The following is a 26,910-nucleotide window of genomic DNA, read 5'->3' as shown; positions in this document are numbered from 1 at the left end:
CTGCCACATGGGGGGCTTTGTCACCCCCACAGCAGCTGTGGGCTCTGTCCCCCACACAAGGAGATGCTGAGGTCTGCCTGGCAGCAGGGAGGATCGGTGCTTGCTGGAGCTGCCACGGTGAGTTGTCACCACCAGCAGATCACCCGTATTTTGAGGGTGCTGGGCGATGGGTGCTGCTTGCTGGGCTCCCCAGAGGCAGACGCCAGCCTGGGGCACAGGCTTTGGCCTCATTTTATTCAACCCCACGTTTCCAAAGGTACCTCGAGATGCACACTGGCACTGCAGTCCAGGGTCCATGCCAGGCTGGGGGCCATGTCCCCAGTGTCACAGTGGGGCCCTAGGTGCGGTGCCAGCGGGGGACAGCCAGAAGCCGGCGGAAAGCAGCGCGGAAGTCCCGGTTGAAGAGGGTGTAGATGAGGGGGTTGAGGCTGCTGTTGCAGTAACCGATCCAGAAGAAGAAGCTGAAGAGAGGCTTGGAGACACGGCAGCCCTCCCCACAGACAGCGCCCAGGCTGTAGGTGAAGAAGAAGGGGAACCAGCAGAGCACAAAGGCCCCCATCACCACGGCCAGCACGACGGTGAAGCGCCGCTCCTGTGCCTGCACCAGCCGCCGGCGGCACAGCAACACGCTCTGGTGCTGGCTCTGGCGCCGCCAGCCCGGCATCCTGAGCCCTGTCCCCTTCTTGCCGGTGCCAGCGGGGCGTGGGGAATGGATGGCAAGGAGGGCTGCCGTCCGCTGGGCGGTCAGGTGGTAGATGCGGCAGTAGACGGTGACCATAACAAGGCAGGGGGCGAAGAAGGAGGCGGCGCAGGAGGCCAGCACGTACCATGTCTCCTGGCTCAGCTGGCACTTCTGGCCCCCCGGCCGGGCCTGCAGGAGCGGTGGCAATGCCACCAGGGCTGCTGCTGCCCAGACTGCCCCGATCATCCCCTTCACCCGCCCGGGGCTGCGGCGCAGGTTAAGCCGGGCTGCCCGGGTGACAGCCCAGTAGCGGTCGAGGCTGATGGCGCAGAGGTGCCCGATGGAAGCGGTGCAGAGCAGCACGTCCAGCGCCAGGTACAGGCTGCACCACAGGCCACCAAAGTACCAGTAGCCCATCACCTCGTTGGCCAGCGAGAAGGGCAGGACAAGGACAGCCACCAGGATGTCCGCCGAGGCCAGGGACACCAGGAAAAGGTTCTGCGGAGCCCGCAGAGCCCGGCTGGTGGAGATGGCCACCACCACCAGCGCGTTGCCCACCAGCATGGCCAGCAGGATGGCCAGGGCAGCCAGCAGGATGAGCCCTGTGGCTGCAGGCGAGTGCGGGGCACTGCTGGTGTCGCTGCTGTTACCAGAGGCATTGGGGAAGGCGCTGGCTGGCTCCATGCTGGCCTGGCACCTCAGGCGGACAAAGCCCCATGGGGCTGCCCCCCGCCGCACGCGCCCCGCTCACCGGCCTCGTTGCATCTCCTGGCACAGCCCCAGCTCTGCTGAGTCCCAGGGGGGTGTCCTGGCCACCACCGCTCCCATACTGACCCAGTCCGGTGGCAAGGCAGAGCTCGTCCTGGCCCAGCAGCCGCCCGGCCAGGCACACAGGGCGGTGGCGGCGCTGGGAACCCCGCCGCGGCTCCCACAGCCTGCTGGCTCTGCTGGTCCCAGCCCAGGAGGAGGGTGGGCAGGAAGGAGGGAGGGAGGGACAGGCTGATATCGCTGGCAGGAGCCCAAGCATCTGTGGGCAGTGGGAGAAGCAGTTCTTCCCAACACTTAAAGGGCTCCTGCCAGGGTCACCATGGTGGGTGGGCTCCTGCCATGGGTGTCAGGGTGCCCAGTGGGCCAGGGGCACTGGCTAGCTGTGCTGAGTTGACATCCGTGAGCCACAGCCTGGCAGCACAGCAGCACCCCGCCGGCTGCCCCATGCTGTTCCCTGCTCACTGGCACGCTGCTGTGGCACACGGTCGTGCAGCGCAGACCCTGCCAGCTCAGCCCTGTGGGGAAAAGGCAGGTGGAAGAAGCTGTTGCCCGCAACACCTTGGTACGAGCTGGCTGCAAACTGCAGGTGCAGGGTTTAGCTGTAGCATCATCAGTGCGTGCTCCCGTGGCACCAGCAGTGCGTTTGCTGCATCCCCAGCACAGGGTACCCGTACAGGGCTGGGCTGGGCTGTGCAGTGGTAGTGTACGGACACGGGGAGGGCAGTGGGTGTCTGGCAGCTCTGGCAGGGTTTGCAGAGGCAGGAGACCAAGAAACACACACCCAGTGCGCAGGTGCTCGGTGTTTATTAGACACCAGCTGAGCAGGAACAGCAGAAACTGGGCAGCCATGGGAGCAGCGGCCAGGGTGTCTGGTGCTGGCTAGAGCCGGGTAGCACCGTGCGGGAGTGGTCGGGGTGAGCCCACCCGAACGGCAGGGTTGGGAACCTCCTCGGGGTAGGAGAGCACGGGGTTGTCCAGCCCCAGCCGGACCTTGTCACGGGGAGGGCCCTCACGCTCATCCCAGCCCTCGGGGCTGCGGCAGCGATCGGTGCAGCAGAGGGTGGCCCGGGTGATGAGTCGGTCCAGGGGCTGCAGCGAGTGCATCCAGGCGGGAAGGAAGTCCCAGGTCTGCAGCCATTTGGGCAGGCGGCCAGGGCTGTGTGCCTGCAGAGCATTCACCAGCCCCACAAAGAAGAAGAGGCCGAGGAAAGGTGTGCCCACCCCCACCAGCGCCCGCCAGCCCGCCATGGAGATGCCAAAGATGAGGGAGGGCAGCAGGAGGAAGCAGATGATGAGGTACAGCACAGCAAACCAGCGGTACTTGGCCGTGCGCTCGCCCAGCGCCTTGGCCATGCGGATGGGCAGGCGGGTGAAGGGCAGCGGGTACCACAGCAGGATGCCGGAGATGTTGAAGAAGAAGTGGCAAAGGGCAATCTGTAGGGACAGCATCCCTGTCGGGCCGGGCACGCAGGCTTCCCCCAGCCTCTGCCTTGCCTGGTGGCCCCTGCCCACCCAACCATGGGCCCAGGCTGCCCATACCTGGAAGGAACTGGCCAGCTTGTCCCCCGGGCTAGCCAGGGCGGCCAGGATGGCAGTGGTGGTGGTGCCGATGTTGGAGCCCAGGGTCAGCGGGTAGGCACGCTCAATGCTGATCACCCCTAGGCCTGCAGAAGAGGCACCCTATCCCATCCCATCGCTCCTCGCCAGTGACATTCCCATGCTCTCCCAAGGAGGCATGGCTCCTCCTGTCCCTCTGAGCACTCTAGCACCCATGGGCCATCGTGGGGGAGACCACCACGTGGCAGGGGACCAGGCATGGCTGGGACTCACCGATCAGGGGTGTGATGGCCGAGGTGAAGACAGAGCTGCTCTGCACCACGAAGGTCATCCCAGCACCCACCACCATGGCGAAGTACCCCGTGAGCCAGCTAAGCGGGTGCGGGAGGTCTGCCACAGCATGGCCATGAGCACAGGCATGGACACAAGCATGGACATGGGCATGGACACATCAGCCAGGAGTGGCCTGGAACTCCTATATGGTGCTGGGGAGCGGGGGGGGGGGGGGGGGGGAGCTGTGGGGCCAGGCTCTGGGTATGGGCTCAGGCTGTGGGTATGGGGCCAGCCTGGTGGCCAGGATGGCTGGGCAAAGAGGACGTGGACACTAGGAGGCCACGAGAGCCATAAGCAAAGTGGGGATCAGGGGCAGGCAGGGGCTGTGGGGGTCAGGCAGGGATGGGGGTTAGGGGCAGCTAGGGATGGCTCTGAGGATGGCAGGTGGGTATGGGTATGGGTGACTAGGGCAGACAGGGTCCCATCCCACTCACCCCATAGCTGTCTCCGTCCCACTCACCAGTGTTGATGACCTTCTGGATGGCTTTGGCCACCTGCCCCTTGAGCAGGGAGTTGAGGAGTTTGACCAGGAGGATGAGGCAGGTGCAGAGCACAACAAGGGACCCGGCAAGCAGCACCAGCCCCACGGCCAGGTCGGGCAGCGGCGTGTCGGTGAAGAGGTGCTCGCCTGCCCCACAGCACGGCTGGGCAAGGGGCTGGGGCCAGCCCAGCCCCACTCACAAACCTGCTCCCCCAAGACAGCCCCACACCTGGACCAGCCCCAATATCTTCCAGCCCTGCCCCACATCATGACTCCAGCCCCATGCCCAGAATCTCTCCATCCCACATACAGCTCCCCCAGCCCCACCTGCACCTCTCCAGCCCTACGCCCCATACCCCCCAGCCCTGACCAAGCCCCCTGTACCCACTCACACTTCTGCCTGGTGACATTGTGGAGGCTTTCAATGCCCTTAGTGCTGCAGTGGCTGGGGGCTGTGCAGTTCAGAGGGGGGCCAAGCCCCACAGCAGCCATCTGCAGGGAGAAGGTGGGCTGCAGCTGGTTCCACAGCATCCTCGGCCAGCCTCTGCCCACCACCCACCCTTGGTGGGATTGTTTGATGTCCCCAGAAAGGCCACGGGCCCCTCACCTGTGGGGGTGCAGGGCCACACCAGACTCGGATGAGGCTCCGATTGCGCAGGCTCTCGTCCCCCATTGCGATGCCTGTGATCACCGACTTGTCCAGCTGCAAAAACACACATATTGGAGAGGGCCCTTGGGGACTGACAGCACCCACAGCTTGGAGACATCTTCACTGGGATGGGGACACCACTGCCAGCCTGGGGACACTTGCATATAACCACCATTGAAGGGAAAACAGTGCTGGGGACCAGCACTGGGACAGCAATGCTGGGGGACAACCACCAGTCTGGTGACACCACTGCCAGCCTAGAGACACGTGGGTATGACCACCACCAAAGGAACACCAGCACTGGGGACATCACCACCAGCATGCTGGACACCAGTGCTGGGAGACCACCACCAGCCTGGGGACACCACGGCTGATAAGACCTGGATGATGAGCTTGGTAAAGGGCTCTGTGATGATCTTCAGCAGGTCAGGAGCATCCTTCCCACTGCGGATGTTGAAGGTGGCCACGACCAGGCGGGTGATGTGGTGCAGGTACCCGCTCACCACCTCCAGTGGCAGCAGGACCAGCACTGAAAGCCAGTTGAAGCAGTCGTGCACTGTGGCACCAGCGAAGGCCCTGTGTGGAGGAGCCCGTTGGCATGGTGTGGCCCCCAACACCCAAGTCCTCTCTGTCCTGACAAGCTCTCACCGTTTGAACTCACTGCGGTCTCCAGCCTGCATGAGGGCCACAATGGTGTTGGTGACAGAGGTGCCGATGTTGGAGCCCATGATGATAGGGATGGCAGAGCGCACCTCCAGCACTGAGGACAGAGAGACCTGTCAGCCCCGCATGGCCCAGCTCAGGGTGACCACATCCAGCCACCCTGTCCCCAGGAGCCCCACGGGCACACTCACACCCCGAGGAGACCATGCTGACAATGATGGAGGTGGAGGTGGAGGAGCTCTGTACCAGCACGGTCACCAGGATGCCCACCACCAGCCCAGCCACTGGGTTGGAGAGGATAGCATTGTCCTTGAAGATGTCCCCGGCCACCTTGCCTGCAAGAGAGTGAGTGGCAGGGTGCCGGCATGGTGGGTGCCACCAGCCGCCCAGGTGTCCCCACCACCCTACCTCCAGCCAACTGGAAGGCAGAGCTGAGCACGTCTAGGGAGCACACGAAGAGGTACAGGAACCCGAACATCAAGGGCACCTTGAGAAGGGAGACACAGATGGACTGGACCCTGGCCCAGCACCCCAGCTCTGCGCAAGACAAGAGAGAGTGTTAAATGCCAGTCATGGCACCGCCCCGGCTCCCTGGACTTCCACAGCCCTACACCGTCCTCCCATGCCGCCAGTGGGATGGGGCTCACGTCCCCCTCTGTGCCACCACTCCTGGGGTTCCCTCCATCTCCTCCCACTCTGGAGTGCCCTGTGCCAGCCGCCCCTGTTGCCCCTCAGCTCTGCCCCCAGCACCCCGGGGAGCTGAGGGTCTCCCTGGCAGCCTGCCACACTGAGGGTCTGGCTGGGGTGCCAGCACGAGGACTGGCACCGCGGGGCAGCAGGGAGGAATTGCTGCTAGTCCCAGGGACAAAGCTGAGCCTCTGCCAGCACCCCACAATCCTGGCACCCTGAGGCCCCCCTGGGTGCCTCTAGCAGGTCTCTGGGGTGCTTCCCAACCCGGGTACTGTGTGCCCACCGCCCAGGGGTCTCACCTGGCTTCTGTAGCTCATCCAAGCCCAGCCGGGTCCCCTGCCAGGGCAGCGCATCCAGCTCGTACCGCTCCCTGCCCTCGCCCAGGCGCCCCGGGGAGCCGGGGCAGGGGAAGCCATGGTCAGGGCAAGCACCGACAGCAAAGGGGCAGGTGTGGGCGCCCGGCAGCCGGTGCAGAGCTGGGGAGAGGGGGCACCCACGTTATGGCCCCAGCATCGTGGGGACCCCTCTGCAGAGGGGAGCTGGGCACCGCCTGGGCTGGTGAGCTGGCCCTGCTGAGCCCAGCAGGGTGAGGAAGAGGAGGAGCTGGAGGGCTGGGGGCACCTACCTTGGGGGCTGGGGCAGTAGGCGAACTGGGGCCCGTGCATCACCCTTCCTCCCCGCACCGGGCAGCGGGGCAGGGCCGGGCTCTCCCTCCGGTAGGGCAGCATCACTTCTGCTGAGGCTGAGCAGAGGTGGCCATGCGTCACTACAGCTGTCCCACACCAGCTGCCACCAGCCCCCAAATCCCTGCGGTGCTGGCACCGCTGAGGAGCACCATCCCATTACCCGGTGGTCCCCTGGCCACTGGCTACTGCTGTGCCACCCCAGCGAGCTCCTGCAAGGGCAGGCAGGGGACACAGGGAGGGGACCCCTCCTGCCCAGGGCCCTGCTCACCTGGGGCTGGCCAGGCACTCACGGCAGCACCATGTCCACATGCCACATCCACGCGTTCCTCCAGTCAAGTGGCCCGTGGGGCACCACAACCCTTTATATCCACGCCAAGAGCAAAGTCTAAGTAGCCCCATGTTGCCCCTCGCCTCTGCTTGCTGCTCACCTCCTCCCCAGAAATTCCTCCAGTTAATGGGTAACCCTGCAGCATCCCGCGTCAGCTGCAGCGCCAGGGTGGGATGGGGCACTCGCCCCCGGGGTACCGTGTGACCGGCACACCCCGCCTCACCTGGCCCAGGCTCGGCATCACCCCGGGGTGAGTGGCAGCCAGTGCTGTGGGAAGTGAAGCTGGGGCAGTGCTGGAGCCCAGTGCCTGAGGAGCGATGCTGGAACAGCCTCAGCTCTCCATCACTTGGTGCCAGGTGCTTCATCCCCTGCATGAGTGGAGGAGGAGGAGGAGGAAGGGCTCGGTGTTCATGCTGTTGGTGTGTCCCAAACCAGAGGTGGGGCCACATACATATCCACCATCCTTGGACCCATCTGAGCATCAGTCACAATGGATCCCGCTCTGCCCCGGGCACACACTGTCCTTGCCGCCAGGGCATTGGCGGTGGGTTACATCAGCACCAGTGTGGTCCCCGTGTCCTGTCACTGGTGGTGACAGTGGCACATAGCCTTGCTCAACCCGTGCTGGTGGCTCAGTATGGAGCAGCTGGCAGCACTGTGAGGGCTGTGTGGGGCAGAGCCTGCATCTTCCCAGCAGACACGATGCTAGGGTGGGCAGGAGCAGAGCTATGTCAGCATTGCTGTCACCACCTCCTTGGTGCCATTTATCATTACCTGCTGTTTACGCACCTCCTGCCAAGTTTCCATCCACCCACCAGGCACCCACACCGCTCGTGTCCACGTCTGCCTGGGGGAGAGCCAGGGGGCAAAGGCCTTTCCAGCCTTGGCGCCTGTGGGGAGCGGGCACAGAGGGGCTGCACAGCTGCTACATCCCTGTTCCTCCAGGATCGGGCATTCCCAGGACCCATCACCATGGACACACCAGCTGCGATTGTATGGGGGGAGCAAGGGGAGATCCCTCGGATACCCCAGGGTACTTAGGGGCAGCCTGGGGACATCCCTGCCGCTGCTGGAGCATCACCAAGCCTCCACCAAATCACAAAGTGATGGAGCTGAATGTGCAAGAGGTGCCACAGCAGGGGACATGTCCTGCCTCTGCAGGGCCTGGAGATGCTTCTGGCTGGGGGGGAGCAGACAGTGGCACCTGCAGAGCCCTGTGCCAGGCTGTGGCAGGCAGGAGACCAGTATCTCTGCTTGTCCCATGCCCGGGGGCTCTTGGCCAGCTGCCCCCACAATCATTAACCCAGTGAGGCCCTGGCAGCTCCAGCTGTCACTCATTGACAGGGTTGGGGCTGAAGTCCTTGGTCATGATGGCCCCACAGCTTCCCCTACACCATCAGCAGTGCTGGGAAAACAAGCTCCTCTCACTGCCCCTTGCTGCCGGGCAGGGTGGCACCAGAGCTGAGGGCTGGCTCCAGCCCTGCCCTGGCCGGGGGGGGCTGCATGAGGTATAGGGGAGCTGGGGGACACTACTGCCAGCAAAAGCACGGTCTGGCCTCAGTGGCGGAGGAAGGAGAGGGATGCATGTCCAGGCAATGCTCTTTATTTTCCCCAGTTTCACACCACAGACGGTACTGAGCAGCACCACGGAGACACGGGGGGACTCTGAGGCTGTGGGGCTGCAGCTGGCTGCAGCAGCGTGGGGCTGGGTAGCCATGCCCCCGTCCCTGGGTGAGCCCTGGGGCTGCCCTGGGCCACCCCTCTGCCTCTGGCAGGCAGTGGTGACAGAGTGGTGACCGAGGACACAGCCAGGAAGGACCCCAGCACGCACGGGCAAAGCAGAGGTCTCCTGGCTGCTGGCAGGGGGCTGTGTCCATTTCAGACTACTGTGTCTGGGACCTCTGGGGACATGGAGCTGCTGAGGATGGGGACCCACCGGGCACAGCCGCGTCCGGCAGAGCCAGGCTCAAGGTTACCACCCAGTACAGCTGCCTGCAGAGGTGACAGGCTGGGCACATGCTGGGTACCCACACACCAGGCTGAGATGCTCAGCACCCAGGGGTGCTGCATTCCTCTGGCACCAGGCAGGTCTGCCCCAAGGGCCACGCACCAGCAGCCCAAGCCAGGCCAGGGCAGGGGACCTACAGTGATTTGCTCCTGCGGGTCGCTTCAGCAGCTGCCCACGCAGGGTCTCCCTGCAGGGAGGAGGAAAGCTTCTTTGGCACAACCTGCTGACTGCCTCTGCTTGGGGCATGAACCAGGTGCCCTGCTCCACAACAGCAGTGCTATCATGGCAGGATCAGACCCAGCCACGCTCACGCAAGGCAGACAGTAACAACCTGCCCCGGCCACCGGCCGGCAGGGCCATGCTCACCCTCCCGGGGAAGGGTAGACCTGCACATCAACAACGAGGGAAGCCCTGTTCCAGCAGGGTCAGCGACCAGATCCAGCCCTCAGCTCCAGACACGTGTTCTCCTGACCCTGCCAGCCCACAGCACTGGGGTTCAGGGCTGGAGCCTGCCTTGCCACCCCACCCACCCCTCTATCCTGCACACCTTTCAGTTGGAAGGGTGCTTTCCCCACCTGAACATGGCACAGGCAGGATTTGCTGGATGGGCAGCTCTGCCACAGGCAGAGCAGGCAGAGGCACTGGGCAGGACAGTGCCAGGAATGTGTGGCCTGTTGCAAATTGCTTTGCAACAGGGGTTCAACCTATGTACAGGACCCCCTTGACGTGCACCAGGATGCGACCCCACCAAGGGGCATGGCAGCTGCTCAATCACTCACAGCGACACGACACAACAGTTCAGGACAGGAGGTGGATGAATCTGCGGTCCAGGCAGTGTCAGTGGTGCAAGGCAGGGGCTGGTCAGCCCCACGTTGAACCCCGGCGTGGCCCAGGGGTACCACGCACCGGGTGCAGACGTGCAGCAGGACTCATCGGCGCTCATGGTCAACCGGAGGCTGAGCCGGCGTGGGCTCTGCAGGCTGAGGATGGCCGCTTCCTTCAGAGCCTGGGTAAGAGGTTTGGGGCTGATCCGACTGCTTGCAGGCACTGTCATCCTGTCCAGACAGCTGGAGAAAGTCAGGCAGGACCAGGTCCTCCTTGGAGAGCAGCCCACGCTGGTCATTGGCCCGACAACTCTGGGCACGGTTCAGCAGCTCCACCAGCCCTGGGGGAAATGCAGGTCATGCACCTGAGCCCAGCACTCGCGCTCCTGTCCTTATACCTCGGCTGCCCTCTCCAGCTGACGTCACCCTGAATGTGTCCCAGGCACAGCACTTGCAGCTCCCTCGTGCTCCACGCCAGCACCTATGGGACACTGCACCTATCCCCAGCAGACTAGGGGCCCTGCATCCCTCACCCGTTTTGCCCCAGCCCCTCAGGTTTCAGACATGCCAAGTCTCACCTTCCAGGTCATACGTGCGACGGTTCAGGTTTGTGGCAGCTGAAGACCGGGGCCGTGAGAAGGAGGAGGACATCTCCCAGAGCGTGCCGGGCTCTGCTCCTGTTGGGCTTCCCTCCTGTCATGAGCAGCCCAGGCATCAGTGATGGGGCAAGGAGGCAGCGCTCCCTCAGACCGTGTCCCCATCACCCTCCCACAGCCTGGCTCCTGCCTTGGCACCCACTGCCCAGCCTCGTGGCATGTGCTGGGGTCGCAGCAGGTCACACCTTCCCCAGGGACCATGGCAGCAGCCGTGGGGACATCTCTGACTGGGACGGTGGGATCTTGAGCTCACCTCGCTCCGGAGTGGGGAGGGGGCAGCTGCAGCCTCAGCACCGTCTGTCACTCGCATGTCTGCAAGGTAAGGGATGCTCAGCGCCCTGGCCCTGGCCCAGCTGGTGACAGGATGGAGCCCACCCCAGGGAGCAGCTGCCAAGGCCAGCAGAAAGCAGCCTGGCCCTGTGAGCGCTCTGTGTGGCCACATGGCTTCGGGTAGGGGGGGAGCACAGCTTGGGGAGGAGGACACTCTACCTGCTGGTGTTTCCAGGACAAGCTTCTGAGCAGCCACGGTACTGACCAGCTTCTCCAGGTCCAGGGCAGCTGGCTCGCCTGGCTGTAACGGGAAGAGCCATCTGGTGTCACGCTTGCTGCAGCACAGCAAAGGCAGGCAGGCTGAGCTCCCTGGCCCAATCCTGCCAGGTCATGGGCTGCACAGCATGGAGCACACCCACCAGCCCCTCACAGCCCACAGTGGGGTGCCACAGCCCACCTCAAATACCGGTGACCCACAGGCTGCCCCCAGCATGGACTGCTGCTCCCCACCACCTGGTCACTGCCAGCAGCCCTGGGCCCGAGCCCCAAACCCAGGGACACCCACCCACCGAGCCCCAAACCCAGGGACACCCACCCACCGAGCCCCAAACCCAGGCCCCACCCCACCACAGCATCCCAGCCGCAGGAGAATTGGGGTCGTGCCCGCCGAGGCTGAGCCCTCACCCGCCGCAGCAGCGCCAGCTCCATGCTCACGCCGTACTTCCCCAGCACAGGCTGCAGCGCTTCCCGGATGCGCTTGGTTGACTTCGCTGTGATGCGGATGGTCTTATTGAGGGAGGAGATTTCCAGGCTGTGGAGGGGGAGAAGAGGCTGTCAGCAGGCAAACACGGACAGGCAGGACAAGCAGGGGCAGAGCCGGGGTGTTCAGGACTGCCTGGGGTCTTGGGTGGGTGGCCAAGTGCGATGTGGGCTAGACATTGTGGGCAACAGCATCAGTCCCAAAGCTCCCACTCACTCAAAGCTTATCCTGTTCTCCAGCTTCACCTCCTGGTCCGCCAACACGGAGCACTCCTGGTCCAGCACCAGTGCTTTCTGCAAGAGACGAACCATCAGGAGAGAGCAGGCGGAGCGGCATGTTGTCCCAGACCAGAGACAGTCCGGCTGGCAGGAGCCCCCTCTCCCCCCTGCTGCCCTACCTGCTCGTTCCCCACCAGGTAGACCTTGATGTCGGGGAGGCTGAAGCCGCGCTTCTCGCATATCCCCGCCAGCATGTCACGGATGGAGTGGCCGGGCCGGACAGAGGCCAGCGAGGCTGTGCCATCAGGCAGGTACACGCAGCAGTACTTCATGGGCTTGGCCGGCAGCTCCGCCTCGCTGCCTCCCAGGCTCTTCCGATGGCTCTGCGGGAGAGATGCAGCAGGATGAGCCTGGCCGGTGGCAGCGTGATGCTGTGGGGCCAGTGCAGAGATGACTCACCTCCGTCCAGGGGCTGGCAGCTGTGCTGGCCGAGGACAGAAAGCCCAGGTCCAGGCTGGCCGAAGAGTTGAGTGAGCCCTGGGACTCCCGCCATAGCGTGGCACTTCCACCGCCTTCTCCCCCCTCTGGGACAGACAGGGGGATGGTGGTGGGGATGACGGGCAAACTTCAGGGGTGGGATGGTCCCTCTGCCCGACTCAGCACAGCACCTACCTGCCCAGGAGGGCTCCCGCCGCTCTCCCTTCCTGAAGGACCGGCGGGGGCTGCGGTTGGCACCACTGCCTGCCATCTCCACACCCACGGGCAGGGACTTGCCCAGCTTCAGCTTCGACTTCTGGGGCAAATGGAGAAGCATCTCAGCATGGGGACATCTGAGGCTGCCCCTTCCCTTTCCCTGGTCCCCTGGCTGCTTGTCCATCCTCAGCCTGGGGCTGGGTTTGCTCCAAGCAGCGGGGAAGGGACACAGCACCATTTTCTCAGGCAAATGGACAGGTCCCCAGCCCCTCCTTCCCACCTTGCTCACCTTGCTGAGGTCAGGTGGGGGGCTGCTGCTGCGGGAGTGGGGCCGCAGGTCGGGCAGGGGCTGCCCCTGGCTCTCTGCCCGCAGGCAGGCCTGGTAGAGCGGGGATTTCACGAAGCGCGTGTAGCTGTCAAATTTCATCAGGTTAAAGATCTGCAAAGGGAGAGAGCGAGCGCTTAGGACCCCTGCCCACCTACAGATTGCTCCGGCCACTGTCCCATGGCATGGCCCCATGGCAACAGCAGCGACGCTGGGTGATGTGTGGGGTGGTCCTGTGGACCCCATTTGCAGGTGGGGTGGAGCACAGGTGCTGCTCATACCTGGAGCTGCTGGATGCGAAACATGTCTGGGGATGGGGTGGCCAGCACATCCTCCCCAATCCAGGCCTGCTTGTCGATGTTCACGGGACTGACCGAGTGGCTGGAGAGGAACTCATCATAGATCCGCCGTGCTTCCTGGGCCAGCTGGGGGAGCAAGGGGTCAGGCTGAGACCAGGAGCCCCCTCCTCACTACCACCCTGCAGGGAGCCCCTGGCTCACCCCGTGGAGCCACTTGAGCCCTGAGGGGCCAAGTCGCCCCTGGGATCAGCTCAGTACTGGGGCTTCGGGATGGGCACTGGAGCTGGCCACCCCCACTCAGCGCCAGACTCAGGGTGCAATATGCTGGTTTCTCCACAGAGGTACAGCCTGAGGTAGGAACCGACCCCCCCAGCTGTATGGCTCTGTCCCCACGATTCCCAGTCTAGTTCTCTGCCCTTGGTCTCTTTTGTCTTCCCAGCAGCATTCTCCACCCAATGGATGCCTTGGGCTGGAAAAGCGTGCTTGCTCTGTGGGGTGGGCGGTCCTGGCTGTGGCTTTTCAGATGCATATCACATCCATCTCCTTATTCCCCCCAGCAAGAGCCTCCATCCAGCCTGCTCAGACTCCCAGAGCAGGGGTCTGCTGGGACCCTGGGACATGCATGCACGACAGCTGTCTCTGCCTGTGCCCATCTCCCTCCCAGCAGCTCTGTGGCCCAGGATCAGCTGCGCTGTGGCTGTGCAGTGGACAGTACCTGCTGCGTGTCGCTGGCCGGGATCTGCTGGAAGCGCTCGCATGCCTGCCAGAAGTAGACGTTTTCGGCACTGAACTCCTTCTTGAGGAACTCCTGTGGGGCAGAGAGAGCTGTTGGCCTGGCTGGCGCTGCACTGTGGGACAGCCGGTTGCCAGTGGCGGATGGGAGCAGGGACCAAGGTCTGGGTGGCAGCGCTCACAGTGAAGTAGGTGACGGCCACGCGGTCCTGCAGCAGCGTCTCAAAGGATTCGGCCCAGCTGACCACAGACCCCTGTGTGGAGCCGCAGGTGGCCGGTGGTCCTGGCAGGCTGTTCACACTGTGGTTGCTGCCACGGGCCCTGGAGGCGTTTAACTCTGAGAGAGAAAAACAGTCAGAGGGACGCTGCCTGGGTGTCCCCCAGTGTCACTCCCTGTCACCAGCAGTGCTCTGTATCTGCAGCAAGTTCATCCACCCCATTCTGACCGGAGCTGGTGAGCCCTCAGGTAGGGAACATGAGGGGCATCACAGTGGCATCCTCGGTGGATTGAGTGTCATGATGCCACAGCCGGCACTTTCTGGCATGACAGCCCTCCCTGCCAGCACTGGCTGTCCTCCCCTCCCCAGGGTGTCACTGTGACTCCACCTGTGACTCATCTCCCAGAGGAACAGAGCTGATGAGTGGGGAAGGCACGCAGACAGGGAGGGAAAGCGGGGTGGAAGGGGACACAGGGCTCACACAGCATGGAAGGAAGCTTGGAGGATGGGTAGGCGTGCCTGAACTTACCTCCTCCATTCCTCTGGCCATGGCAAAGAACAAACTCAGTGAGAACAGGGCACAGAAAGTCTCATCCCCTCCTCCGGGGAAACCCAAGGTGACCGTGCATTCAAATGGATTCCCTCCTCTAAAAGGTGGAAGTTCCCAGGGGCAACCCCAGCTTTTGAACTGGTTTGGCTGGTGAGCAGCTGGGAGCAGAGGGTCATTTGCAAGAGGAGGTAAGGGTATGGAGGTAGGGCTCTCCCATCAAAGCTGGCAGGCACAGCGGAGGCAGCAGGCTGCTGCTTTGCCAGGCTCCCCACCCTCCTCCTCCTGCCCAAAACACGGGGTAACTGCACCCACCATGTGTGCAGGTGGGAACACCAGCCACTGGCACCCTGCGCTGGAAGGATCCTGCAGCAGGGCTGAGAGAGGTGAGTGGGCACCCGAGATATTCAGTGCACAGTAAGAGACATAGAGGCAGGCAGACTCCCTCAGGGAACCCAGGGCTGGCTGGTACCCAGGTTCTACCTGCCCTGGGAACCCCCTCAGGCCCCAGCACCCAAGGCTGCCAGCTGAGCAGCAGAGGGGAGGGGCAGGCACAATGGGGCCGTGTGGGAGGGATGGGGGGGTACGGCAAGTCCCTGGCAGAGGGCTCAGCCTGGCATTGCGGGGGCCCAGCCATGCACCCGCCGATGTCACAGACTGTGCTCACACAGGATCTGGCTCTCTGCTGGCTCCTTGCCCCTGGCACCAGGCTGGCTGTGGGCTTCCCCCTCCCCTGGAAATGATGCCAGCCTCCCATCCCAGAGCAAAGAGCAGCCTTACCTCCATCTGACACAGCTGGGCCCTGTGGGGGTGGAGAGAAAAGAGGTGAGAGGGGCCACACGGCATCTGCCAGCCCGGTAGAGCAGTACCCGGGGAGCTGGCAGCATCAAGGCAAGCCCAGTCTGAACCCAGGAGCAAGGGACGTGGGCTGCCAGCAAACACCGCTCTGGTGTTAGCTGCAACCAGGACCGCTGCCCCATGGCAGAAGCGGAACACAGGGCTCCCAACTGTGGGCAGTGAGTAGGGGTGGGGTGTTACAAGGGGTGTGCAGCTTTCCTCTCACCTCCCATGCATCTACTACCCTGTGGCCAGGCCAGCTATTGGGAAAGGGCAGATGCTATCAGATGTAACCCCGCCACTGCTTGCTGCCTGCTGCCCGGGGAGGAGAGAAGCAGCCTCCACAGCACAGGAAGAGGAGGGGAGAAGGGGAGGGAAGGAAGGACAACCACAGCCCTAGGCAGGCAAGCTGCCTGCTCCCTTCTTCCTCGGGGCCTGGGGCTACTGGAGGACAGATGCCCAAAACCAGGGACTGGGTGCTGCCAGCCCAGGGTGCAGCAGGACAAGGTGCCCTGCAGCACCTGCCGGGCTGCCCCAGATGCCAGCTGCAGGGATGTGGTACTCCAGGACCCACAGAAAGCAGTGAGATGGGCAGAGCCTTCACAGTCAAAGCCCAGCCAAGCACACCCTGCGTGGCACTGCTTCTCATTGCCTGCCTGGGGCCACACAGAAGTGGTGTCCTTGACCTGGCCAGCCAATGCCCCCACCATGCCAGCCCCACACACCCCAGAGTACTCTGCACAGCCCCAGCCTGTCCCCATCCCAGCCCCACATACCCCAGTCCCACTATCCCACCCCTGCCTGTCTCTGCTACCCCACCCCACAGGCCACTGCCATGCCCCTTACCCCAGCCCCACACATCCCAGCCCTGCCCGCCCATTACCCCAGCCCCACATACCTCTATCCTGCCAGCTCGTTGCTCTTCCCCATCCATCCCTGCTGCCCACACCCACATATCTCTGCCCTGCCTGTGCCACTCAGCCTCACACATACCAGCACTGCTGACCCCTGTTATCCCATCCCCATATGTCACTGCTTGGCCATTACCCCAGTGCCATACATCCCCACTTATATCACTGTCTCAGCCTCATAACCCCCTGCCTGCTTGTTACCCCAGCCCCATACGTCCTTGCCTGCCTGCTACCGAGCCCCATATACTGCTGCCATCCCTAACACCCCTCTACATCTCTGCCTGCTTTGGATACCCAAGCCCCACTCTTCCCTGCCTGCCCAATACTCAGCCCCACAGCCCCTGCCTGCCTGTTATATACCCCACACCCCTCTGCCTGCCCAGGACCCAGCTGCACAGCACCCTGCCTGCCTGTAATCCAGCCCCACACCTCCTGCCTGCCTGTTATCCTCTCCACATCCTTCTGCCTGCTTGGTACCTGGCCCCATACATCCCATACATCCCTCTGCCTGCCCATTGCCCCCTCCACAGTCCCCTGCCTGCCTGCTACCCAGCCCCACAGCCCCTGCCTGCCCAGTACCCGGCCCCACACAGCCCCTACCTGCCTGGTACCTAGCCCCATACATCCCTCTGCCTGCCTGTTATCCCTTCCACAACCCCCTGCCTGCCCAGTACCTGGCCCCACAAAGCTCCTGACTGCCTGCTACCCAATCCCACAGCCCCTGCCTGCCTGGTACCCAGCCCCATATATCCCTCTGCCTGCCCGTTATCCCCTCCACACCCCCTGCCTGCCCGGTACCCGGCCCCATACATCCCTCTGCCTGCCCGTTATCCCCTCCACATCCCCTGCCTGCCCGGTACCCAGCCCAAAGCCCCTGCCTGCCCGGTACCCGGCCTCGCGCCGTGCCGCCGGGCGGGGCAGCCCCGAAGGATGGAGACCGGCGCGCCGGGCCGGGACTCACCATGCGGCCGTTGTGGACCAGCAGCAGCTTGGCCTTGCCCTGCATGCCTGGCACCGCCCGGCCGAGCGCGCTACCGGCGCGGCCCGCGGCCCCGCAGCATCCCCGGCCGGCGGCGCGGCGCGGCTCTCCCGGCCCGGCCCGGCCCGGCCCGGCGCTCCCCGGCACTACCGCTTTCGGCAGCCACAGGAAGTGTCGCCATGGCAACCGAGACCGCAGCGGGGGGAGCGGAGCCGCCCTCCCGCCCCGCTGCCGCTGCCGCCACCGCCACCGGCCCCGGCACCGCCCCGCTGGGCACTGGCTCCAGCTCCGGGCCAGGAGGCGCCGCGGCCCCGCCGCACCCCGGTCCCCATCCCGGTCTTTGTCTCCATCTGCATCCGCATCCGTGACCCCATTCCCACCAGCATCCCCGTTCCCATCCGCAGCTACATCCCCCTCCGAATCCCCATCCCCATCCCCCTCCGAATCCCCAACCCCATCCCCCTCAGCGCCCATCCAGCACGGCCTGTGCCACCTCGGGGTCACCGCACCATCACCACGGCTCCCGGGAGCCCGGGCAGCCCAGGGGGGCTCCTCCTGGGTGTCACATCACCCCGGGGAGGTGGGATGCAGGGGCAGGTGGGCATCAACACCCCCAACACACCCTGCCACCAGCCTGGTGCTGCTTGCCCTAGTCACACCCGGCCGGGCGCACAGCTGCCCCCCAGCCCTGCGCCACGCAGTGGGTCTGGGGGTGCCCCAGGCGTTTGGGGGGAGCTGCCTGTGCCACAGATGCCGGCGGAGCCTGGCAGGGAGGAGCGGTGGACGTGCAGCTTGGAGTCACCAAACTGATGCCTAAGCAGTTTTGCCCATTTCCTAAGGTTGGGGTTCCATCTTGATCAGCAACCACAAACCAGTTGAGGATATTTTAGGATATTTGTTAGGAAATGTAAGTAACTAACAGTTACAGGATAAACCGCACAGCACCATGGCAACCCACTCATGGAAATGCTAATAACTGGGACGTAAGGTGGGTGATTAACCTATCAAAAGCAGAACCCTAACATTAAGTTGGGTGCAGATCTATGCAGAGAAAAATGAAGTGTTCCCACCGTGAACATGCACAAAAGTGGTGTGGCATTAGCAGCCCTGGCAGGGTCTCAGGGCAGGGGGTAGTGGAGGGTGGCCCCCGCTGCTGCCCCTCTGCCCCCCACTGCAGCACGGAGCAGCAGTGGGGCGGGGGGCAATCGTGCTTCTCCCCTTCCCTTTGTCGGAGCATAGCTGTGTTGTTTGGCTTGGCTTTGCAACAGGAGTTATAAATAAAAATGTCTCACCAAGAGTGCGTGACTCATGGTCCTCACCACAAGGATAACCTCTCTGCTAGGAAACCTGATCCAAGGACTGAACTGCTGCATGCAAGAATCAAAGATTGCTTAATTAATATATTTAATCCAAATGGCGAACAGATGAATCCCTCACCCCACCTGGGCTGGAGTGGGCTGCTGGGCAAGGTGCCTGTGCCCCTCTGGACCCCTGTCCTATGCCATCCCCGATCCCTGGCTGCTGATGGCCCAGTCCTTGACCTGCTCCAGGGCTGGGTGGTTTCCCTCCGATGGCAGCAGGGAGCTGTGGCAGTGGCTGACGTGGCCTCGAGCTGCTCCAGCCTCAGCGTTACCTCCTGCCACCCCCCGAGGGGGCAGCTGGTGGGTGCTGGCGTTGCCTCACCCTGCTTGGGTGGGATGTGGGGATGTGCAGAGGCATGACCTCTTGCTCCGGAGGCTGTGTCAGCCCTGTACACCAGGACACAGCCATGCCTTGGCCTGCCTCCACTGCCTGGGCAGCGTGCAGCGTCCCCCTTTGGAGGCTGCAGTGCCTCTCCCGGGATCACATGCTGGCTGCACGGCTCCAGCCCACTGCCACGCTGTGCCTGCCATGATGCCAGTGGTGCCCGGGTACCGCAACCTCCTGCAGTGCTGCCATCCCCGGGCCGGATCCTGGCCCCATGGGGAGAGGGATGCCCTGTGCCCCAGTGCCCCAGCCAGGTGGAACCCGGTTTATCCTGGGGGTAGGTGATGGCGGGGTGACAGTGGGGTGACAGCTGGCTGGGGGATTTGCCGAGGGCATTATTTAATGCTGTGGGTAAATGGAGAAACAGCAGCTAATTCTGGAGCCCGTAATCCTCTTCCTCCCCCGGGGATGGGGAGTGTGCCAGTCACGCAGCCGCCGGCAGGCCCCGGGGACAAGCCCCTGGCAGCTCCCCAGGCGTGCCGCAGGCTGGAGTGACTCCCTAGACCATGGGTGATGTGCAGAAGGTAAGTGGGGTCTGGTGACATTTTGCCTGTGCCAGGATGGGTGGTGTGCCAGCACCAGCTCCCAAGCTGTGGTGCTGGGTGGGCTGGCAGAGCAGGACCAGGGCTTTACCCTGGGCATGTCCCCACAGAGCGCCCAGGAGCTGGCAGGGCTCCCAGGGCAGGGACAGCACACCTGGGGCGGAGATTGGGGTTGGGCGGATCGGCTATGGGTCACCCCGACCCTGGACACCTTGGGAACCAAGCCCTGGCGCTCGCTCAGGCCATAGGCACAGGGTACCCATGGCCGACAGTGCACCCAGCTCTCCTCCCCAAAACGATGGTGCTCGGCAGCACCCCAGCACCCTGCAGGGCTCCTCCAGCACCCCGCACCCCCAGGGGCTGCTCTCCGTCATCCAGAAGTTGAAGGGTTCCCCGGAGCAGGAGCTCCGCATCGTCCTGCTGGGGCTGGACAATGCGGGGAAGACCACGCTGCTGAAACGCCTGGCGTCTGAGGAGGTCAGCACCATCACGCCCACCCAGGTAGGTGCTGCTGGGGGCCACGGGCAGTGGGAGGGCGGCAGGTCCTACCCTTCCCTTGGGTGATGCTGGTGTTTGTGTCCCCGCACAGGGCTTCAACATAAAGAGCGTTCATTCACATGGCTTCAAGCTAAACGTCTGGGACATTGGGGGGCAGCGCTCCATCCGCCCATACTGGAGGAAGTATCTGGGCAGCACAGATCTGCTGGTGAGTGGGGCAGCTGCCCCCAGCCCCCCCCAGCCCCATGTGTGGAAAGCTGTGCCCTTTGTGCGGGGCCCTGTACCCCAGCGCATGCATGCGGCCCCTGCAGAAGGCAGGGGGCTGTGCAGCCAGGCGAGGAGGAGCCGCTGACTGTCCCTTTTGTCCCCATGGCAGATTTATGTCATTGACAGCGCAGACCAGAAGCGTTTTGAGGAGACAGGGCAGGTATGAGGGGCCCAGTGGAGGGTGGCTGTGGGGTCCTGGGGCTTGGGTCCATCTGGCACCAGTTCTTTGAGGATAGGGAGCAATGCTGCTGTGGAGGCCAAGCTGTCCCCGGAGCTATGTGGGAAGGGCTCATGATCAGAGTCTTGGCACGCGGAGTCACCCCCCTCTATAGCAATCAGTGCCCAGCAGCTCTCCCCAAGCCGGGTGCCAAGCACCAGGGGTACCCAGCACAGGGGCGACTGTCCTGGTGAGAGCGACCCCTCAGCAGCCAGCCCTCCTGCCACCTTGTCAGCACCAGGTTTGCAATATGACCAAGCTAAGGTTTGCAAGTAGTGAAATCAGAGTTATAAACCCTAGGAATGAAGCTGAAGAGGGGAAAGTGAGACTCTGAGTGCCAGTCTCGGCAGCTGTATCGGCACCAGACGGCGGTGTGGGTGCGCCAGACAGCACAGGGCTAGCAGCAGCCTCCCGTAGCTGCCCTTTGCCCAAGGCTTTCAGTGCTGGGAGCACTTCAGCCCTCAGGTAGTCCTGCGTGTGGCTCCCAGGCTCTCTTCAGGGCACATGTAGCTTCAGGGGTGCATGTCTGTGTCTCAGGATGCTGAGACCTCACAGCCGCTTTGGCTACAGTAAGAACACCAGAGAGAGGAAAGTGAGGTGCTTTGGGGGACAGAGGTGCACCAGCCTGCCCCGGTCAGCTCAGGCAAGTGGCCCAGCAGCTTGATGGAGGAGCGCAGCAGTGAGCAGCAGCACTGGGAGATGGCTTTCTCTTGGCAGGAGCTGGCAGAGCTCACCGAGGATGAGTCCCTCATGGGGGTCCCGCTGCTGGTGTTTGCCAACAAGCAGGACCTAGTGACTGCAGCACCTGCAGCTGAAATCGCAGAAGGGCTGAGCCTCCACACCTACCGGGACCGGGAATGGCAGATCCAGGCCTGCTCAGCCTTGTCTGGGGAAGGAGTGCAGGTAGAGATGGGGGCCTGCAGGCTCTGCAGAGGTGGGAGAGGAGCTAGGGATCTGTCATGTTCTTGGGGCTATGCTCACGTATCTCCTTTCCCTCCAGGATGGGATGAACTGGATTTCCAGCCAGATCATGAACAGGAAGAAGTGAGAGCTGCAAAGTGCCAGACAGGACTGAGCTGCAGGTCCCTGAGCCATGGCCAACCCCCTGGTCCCTAGACTCCCCCAAAAGGCTCGGCCAGGCCTTGAGACTCAGACTGCCATGCTCAGGTGGGCTTCCCATCCAGTCTTTCGCTAATCAGTCAGCTTCCCCTCTCCCTGCCTCCTGGGCTTCCATGGGCTCCTCACACCCCCTGACCCTCCTGCAGTCCCGGTATTGTTGGAGGGAAGCACATGTCCCACTGTGTCTAGGGCTTGCACATCTCCAAAATGAGAACCTGCTTGGGACTCATCCATCCACACTGCTGATACACCCTGCAGAGGCTGCTGCAACAAACACACTGCCCAGGGCACGCTGAGCTCCCCACCACAAGCACCAGCTACACCCTCAGACACGGCACATACAGCCCACTGAATGGTGTGTGTTCCCCTTCGCTCATGTACGATGTGACTGGTGCTGCCCCAGTCATGGCAGATGGCTCAGGAAAGCCTCAGCTCAGCATCTTCCGCTGGCCAGAGGAGCTCCCACGTGTGCACAGGACCCGGGACAAGCACAAAGACTCAGAGAGGACCCAGCTGGGCAGTTGCCAATCAAGGGGTTTCACTGCCTGGTGCCAGCCCTGGCTGCAGCCACATGCACATGCCTCTGAGAGGGGCTGATCTGCAAGAGCTGCTGGGAAGTGTGTGGCCCATATGCACCGGGGCTGGCGCTCCTATTGCCCTGCTGAAGACGCCCCTTCCGAGGGCTGGAAGATGCAGCTCCCTGGCCACCACAACTGCAGTGGCCAGGTGCCCGCGCCGCTGGGGATGGGTGGGAGACAAGCCAGAGCGGGGCGGGGGACCTTCTGCTGGGCCAGGCCCCAAGCCGCAGCCCTGCCTGCCCGTAGGCCGCACTGCCCGCAGACAGGCAGCCCTGCGGCCCTCAATAAAGCCGCCCATGACCTCCACGCTGCCTCGGCCAGTCCTTCCCGCGGCACTGGGACGGCGCTGCCCTCTGTCTCGCCGCGCTGCGGCCCGGCGAGGCCTGCGGGGACCGCGGCCGTGCCCCGACCCCAGCGCCTGGCGCCATCTTGCGTAGCGTTGCCATGGCGACGGGCTGCCGACGCGCGTCACGTGTCCCGTGGACGACGCCGCGTCGCGCACGTGACCGGCACTGGGCGGGAAAGCGGACTACAGCTCCCGGCGTGCACTGCGCAGGCGCGCGGCACGCAGCATGCCGGGAGGCGCTCTGCCGCGCCTCCTCCCTCCCACCCGCCCGCTCAAAGCACGGCGGGAGATGCGCACCGCCCCGGCCCCGCCCCCTCCCCTGCCATAGGCGGGCAGGAGTGACGAGCGCTCGCGGAGGCGGGAACGCGGAGGTGTGGAGGTTTCTGATTGGCGCTGCGGGCGACCGTTCCTGGGCGGGGCCAGGGGCGGGGTCGGTGCGCCGGAAGGCGGAAGCGGAGGATGGCGGCGGGTGCGGGCGGGCTGCTGGTGGCCGCGGCGCTGCTGCTGTTGGCGGTGGCCGGGCCGCGCCCGGCCCCCGCCGAGCTCACAGATGGCAACAGCGAACATCTGAAACGGGAGCACTCGCTGATGAAGCCGTATCAGGGTAAGCGCGGGGCCGGGCGGGCGGGCCGGCCGTCCCGCAGCGGCCCGGGTTGAACCGCGCTCTCCCTGCCCCTTCTCAGGCGCGGGCTCCGCCGCGATGCCGCTGTGGGACTTCCAGGGCAGCACCATGGTCACCAGCCAGTACGTCCGCCTGACGCCCGACGAGCGCAGCCGCGAGGGCTCCATCTGGAACCGCGTGGTGAGAGCCTGGGCAGAGGCCAGCGGGGCGGCGGGGGCACGGGGCGAGACCGCCGGGGGCCCGGGGCGGCCCCAGTGCCTCTCTCGGCTCTTGCCCTGACGCTGCTGGGCCGTCTCTCCACATAGCCCTGCTTCCTCAAGGACTGGGAGCTCCACGTCCACTTCAAGATCCACGGAGCCGGCAAGAAGAACCTGCACGGGGACGGCCTGGCGCTATGGTACACGCAGGAGCGCCTGGTGCCAGGTACGGTGTGCAGCCAGGGGCCGCCTGGCCGGGCTGAGGCCTTGTCAGCGCTCACAGGTGCCCTGGGGCAGCCCAGGGAGTTGCCCCTGTCCTGGTTTCTCACCAGGGAGGGCGTTTGAGCTTGCCTCTGCTGGTTTCACTGGATTGGGGTGGTGTGTCCTGCTTGTTCATCCCAGGGAACAGGTGTCCCTCAGTCATCTGCCTGGCAATAAACGTCTCTTACAGCTCTTTTCAATAGAAGTCTCTGAGCACAAATTCTGTCTGAGAACCTTCTGTTTCCAATGTTCTGCCCTGTTCCAGGTCCTGTCTTTGGCAGCAAGGACAATTTTCATGGACTGGCTATTTTCCTGGATACGTATCCCAACGATGAAGCAGCAGAGGTGAGTAGTTCAGGGAGCTCATTCGGTGCTGAGAAGGGTGTTTCTTCACGGCTTCACACTCCAAGTGCTTCACGCTCAAACCAAGGAAAAGTCTCTCTTTACATGGGAGTGCACTGCTCTTCCTGTCGTTGGAGGTGGTAAAGGGAAGAGTTTGTATGTGCATTAACGGAGATAGAATGTCCCTGCTCCATCTTCTGCTGTTGCTGACTACGCAGATGTTTCCCGGGCCTCTTCCCTGCTGCTTAAGAGGGTGGCACAGGCCTGGTGTAAATTGTGCACAATCTATGAAGTAAAGTTAGAGGAATCGGCCTAAGAGTATATGCATCCTGAGTGTCATTTCCTGAGCTTCTCTGTGTTTTGGTTGCTCTTCCCATGTTGTTTCTGGCCTTATTATCTTTGCAATCTGGGGGTCTCTAAAAGAGAAACTCCTGGGCTGGCTTTTTGTTCCAGAATTCCCTGTGGCCAAAATACAGATCAGTCCCATGGGGGCTGGTGGTCATTTTCTTCTGTCCTCCTCTGTGTTTGTGGATCTCGTTATGGCGCAGTCAGCAAACTTCTAGTGAGATCTACTGCATGAGAAACTTGATGCTTAAGTCATAAAGCACCTGGACATGACCCGTCTCCCTGTTGTCTTGATGCTGACTGGGAGGTGAATTCTTGCCTCCCAGTTGGCCTCTCCTGGTGTACATAATCTACTGACTACAAAGCCCTGAGTGTGGTTATGCTGCTGTCGTGGTTTTGTCTGGGATAGGGTTAATTTTCTTCTGGCTTAATTGAGATTTCTTCCTGTTCTGGGTCTTGTGCTCTGTTCTTGCACTTCTTGCCTGGGCTTATGAAGGGGGATTGATACAGAAGGTCAGAAGTGGTTGCTCTGCTTTAGCCAGAGCAAGGTCTTGCTCAGTTTAGAAGCAGCTTTATGTAGAAAAGGAGCTTCGATTTCACTGTTCTGCCCTCCATCCCTGAGCGTGCAGCAAAGCATGTGGCTCTGTTTTCATGCCTTGCTGAGATACTGTTCTTGCTGAGATTTCTGACCAGGCAGGGGAAGGTGGCTCTTGGTCTGCAGCTCAAAGGTGCCTGCAGCCTGAAAGCAACAGCGCTTTCCTCACTGCAGCATGTGTTCCCGTATATCTCTGCAATGGTTAATAATGGCTCCCTGACGTACGACCACAGTAAGGATGGGCGCTGGACGGAGCTGGCGGGGTGCACCGCTGACCTTCGGAACCAGAACCATGACACTTTCCTGGCAATTCGGTACTCCCGAGGTCGCCTGACGGTGAGATATGGTGGACACCTTCTGCAGGATCTCTCATGCACGTTAGATGGGGCAGTGCTGAGGGGTGGGTGTTGCTGTATCAGTCAGTAGGTGACCTGGAGATGGTTTTCCAGGCTTGACCACCTGCCCCTCCTGCATGTCTGGCTCCAAAAGAGCTGCAGGTGAGCAAGTAGTGGCATGGGTTCCTGGCGTGACGCTCCCCTGGTCTTGCAGGTGATGACTGATGTGGAAGACAAGAACGAATGGAAGAACTGCATTGACATTGCAGGGGTGCAGCTGCCGACCGGCTACTTCTTTGGTGCTTCTGCTGGCACTGGAGATTTGTCTGGTGAGAGGGGGCTTTGCTTACAGGAACACATGCTGCTTGAGCCTGGACTGTAACACTGTGGATGCACTGGATGGCTTTGATGGCTTCCTTTTGCCAAATTGTACACCAGGCTCTTGAAACCCTCTTGGGCAGGGACCTGTGGCCTGGGAAAGGAGGCACCTGAAAAGCTAAGGAACATCTCAAATTGCAGGGTGGTACCTGGGGTGTGAGGGTGGCTTGAGAGGGAGGGAGACCTACACCTGGCAGAGCACAGTCCTAGACGTGCTCTGAGTGCCTGGACAACTCTCTGAGCTTCTGATGGTGCTTGGTGCTGATGGTTGTTTCCTAGACAATCACGACATTATCTCGATGAAGCTATTCCAGCTCATGGTAGAGCACCCTCTAGAAGATGAGACCGTTGACTGGACCAAGATTGAGCCCAGTGTCAGCCTCCTTAAATCGCCCAAAGGTGAGTCTCTGGGCCTTGGAAACCTTTTGGTGTGGAGAACTGGGATGTCAGGGCTGCCCTCTTAAAGGCCCGCTGAAAGGCGTCAGAGCTGTGACATCCTGTGAGACTGCAGGAACTGAGGCTGGGTTGGTCTCTGTAGCTGTTCTTTTCCTTGCAGACAACGTGGATGACCCAACGGGGAATTTCCGAAGTGGGCCTCTGACAGGCTGGAAGGTGTTCCTGCTCCTGCTCTGCGCGCTGCTGGGCATCATTGTCTGCGCCGTGGTGGGAGCTGTGGTCTTCCAGAAACGCCAGGAGCGGAACAAACGTTTCTACTAGTGGAAGACCTGGGCTGTGCCCTGTGCCCAAACCCATCTTTTCTATGGGGAGCTGTAAAAACTGTGGTTTCTAAAAGCTGTTTCTGAGAAATATCAGAAGTATTTTCTTATCTGTCTGTTTGGCTGTAACCCCTGCCCGGTCCTTGGTGTCCGGTAGGTTGGACTGAGGTGGGTGATGCCCCCTGGGCCCCCCCCGCCCCCAGGGCTGTGGCAAAGGTGTCTGGAGGTTGCTCCCCTCTTTTTCCAGCGCTCCCCCTGCCAGACAGGACCTGCGGGGGGTGAGCAGCGGCGGCTGTGACCGGGAGGGGGCTGCGAGTGGGGCATTAAAGGACTGACACCACCTGCGGCTCTGGTTGTTTGTGGGAGGGGGGTTAGGACGGCCCGGGAGGGGGGCTGAGAGAGAGCTGGGGGGGGGGTGGTGGGGGGGGCTGAGAGAGAGCTGGAGGGGGGGGATGGAGGTAGGACGCCCTAGGAGGCGGGGGCTGAGGGAGAGCTGGGGGGAAGTGAGAGAGGGCTGGGGGGTTGCGGAGGATGCCCCGGGAGCGGGGCGTGGGGGGGGCTGAGGATGCCCCGGGAGGGGGGCGTGGGGGGGGGTTGGGACTGAGGATGCCCCGGGAGGGGGGCGTGGGGGGGGGTTGGGACTGAGGATGCCCCGGGAGGGGGGCGTGGGGGGGGGTTGGGACTGAGGATGC

General features: G+C 62.9%; 5 protein-coding genes across 10 annotated transcripts; 2 read left to right on the top strand and 3 right to left on the bottom strand.

Moving 5' to 3' along the window:
• Positions 1-215: 215 nt before the first annotated feature.
• Positions 216-2,139, bottom strand: LOC308068282 (alpha-2Da adrenergic receptor-like). The gene has a single exon (XM_080398603.1). The coding sequence runs from the start codon at positions 1,364-1,366 to the stop codon at positions 338-340; it is 1,029 nt and encodes a 342-aa protein (XP_080254729.1). The 5' UTR covers positions 1,367-2,139; the 3' UTR covers positions 216-337.
• Positions 2,140-2,235: 96 nt separating this feature from the next.
• Positions 2,236-8,331, bottom strand: SLC34A1 (solute carrier family 34 member 1). The gene is given in 14 exon segments (XM_080398613.1): positions 2,236-2,884; positions 2,990-3,114; positions 3,281-3,397; positions 3,801-3,968; positions 4,214-4,313; positions 4,429-4,524; positions 4,851-5,046; positions 5,119-5,230; positions 5,325-5,468; positions 5,542-5,670; positions 6,123-6,299; positions 6,449-6,565; positions 6,778-6,841; positions 6,845-8,331. Coding segments are annotated over 14 exon segments (2,238 nt in total). The 5' UTR covers positions 6,983-8,331; the 3' UTR covers positions 2,236-2,329.
• Positions 8,332-8,424: 93 nt separating this feature from the next.
• Positions 8,425-17,606, bottom strand: RGS14 (regulator of G protein signaling 14). Its single transcript, XM_080398578.1, has 15 exons — positions 17,097-17,606; positions 15,168-15,189; positions 13,805-13,959; positions 13,606-13,698; positions 12,873-13,016; positions 12,556-12,705; positions 12,246-12,366; positions 12,033-12,157; positions 11,753-11,956; positions 11,572-11,648; positions 11,280-11,406; positions 10,815-10,896; positions 10,579-10,637; positions 10,248-10,362; positions 8,425-10,010 (listed from the first exon to the last, which is right to left on the bottom strand). Exons 1-15 carry the CDS (start codon positions 17,586-17,588, stop codon positions 9,775-9,777), a joined length of 2,202 nt encoding a protein of 733 aa, XP_080254704.1. The 5' UTR covers positions 17,589-17,606; the 3' UTR covers positions 8,425-9,774.
• A 635-nt stretch (positions 17,607-18,241) lies between these two features.
• Positions 18,242-22,766, top strand: LOC308068285 (ADP-ribosylation factor-like protein 3). 6 transcript variants are annotated; one of them, XM_080398609.1, is made up of 6 exons: positions 18,242-18,583; positions 19,760-19,903; positions 19,992-20,108; positions 20,277-20,327; positions 21,102-21,287; positions 21,385-22,766. In XM_080398609.1, the coding sequence occupies exons 1-6, from the start codon at positions 18,398-18,400 to the stop codon at positions 21,430-21,432; spliced, it is 732 nt and encodes a 243-aa protein (XP_080254735.1). In that variant the 5' UTR covers positions 18,242-18,397; the 3' UTR covers positions 21,433-22,766. The 6 variants fall into 6 exon arrangements, with proteins under 6 accessions (XP_080254735.1, XP_080254736.1, XP_080254733.1 ...); XM_080398610.1 differs by having other exon boundaries at positions 18,514-18,583; positions 19,513-19,903; XM_080398612.1 differs by lacking the exon at positions 18,242-18,583 and adding an exon at positions 19,074-19,384.
• Positions 22,767-22,858: 92 nt separating this feature from the next.
• LMAN2 (lectin, mannose binding 2) lies at positions 22,859-26,558 on the top strand. Its single transcript, XM_080398604.1, has 8 exons — positions 22,859-23,031; positions 23,111-23,229; positions 23,355-23,472; positions 23,773-23,852; positions 24,964-25,125; positions 25,339-25,453; positions 25,782-25,901; positions 26,059-26,558. The coding sequence occupies exons 1-8, from the start codon at positions 22,887-22,889 to the stop codon at positions 26,217-26,219; spliced, it is 1,020 nt and encodes a 339-aa protein (XP_080254730.1). The 5' UTR covers positions 22,859-22,886; the 3' UTR covers positions 26,220-26,558.
• The last annotated feature ends 352 nt before the right edge of the window (positions 26,559-26,910 follow it).

Source organism: Falco punctatus (assembly GCF_963210335.1).
Source record: "Falco punctatus genome assembly, chromosome: 8".
Lineage (NCBI taxonomy): Eukaryota > Metazoa > Chordata > Aves > Falconiformes > Falconidae > Falco > Falco punctatus.
The sequence above is the reverse complement of the archived record's forward strand: the minus strand, read 5'-3'. Positions and strand labels throughout refer to the sequence as shown.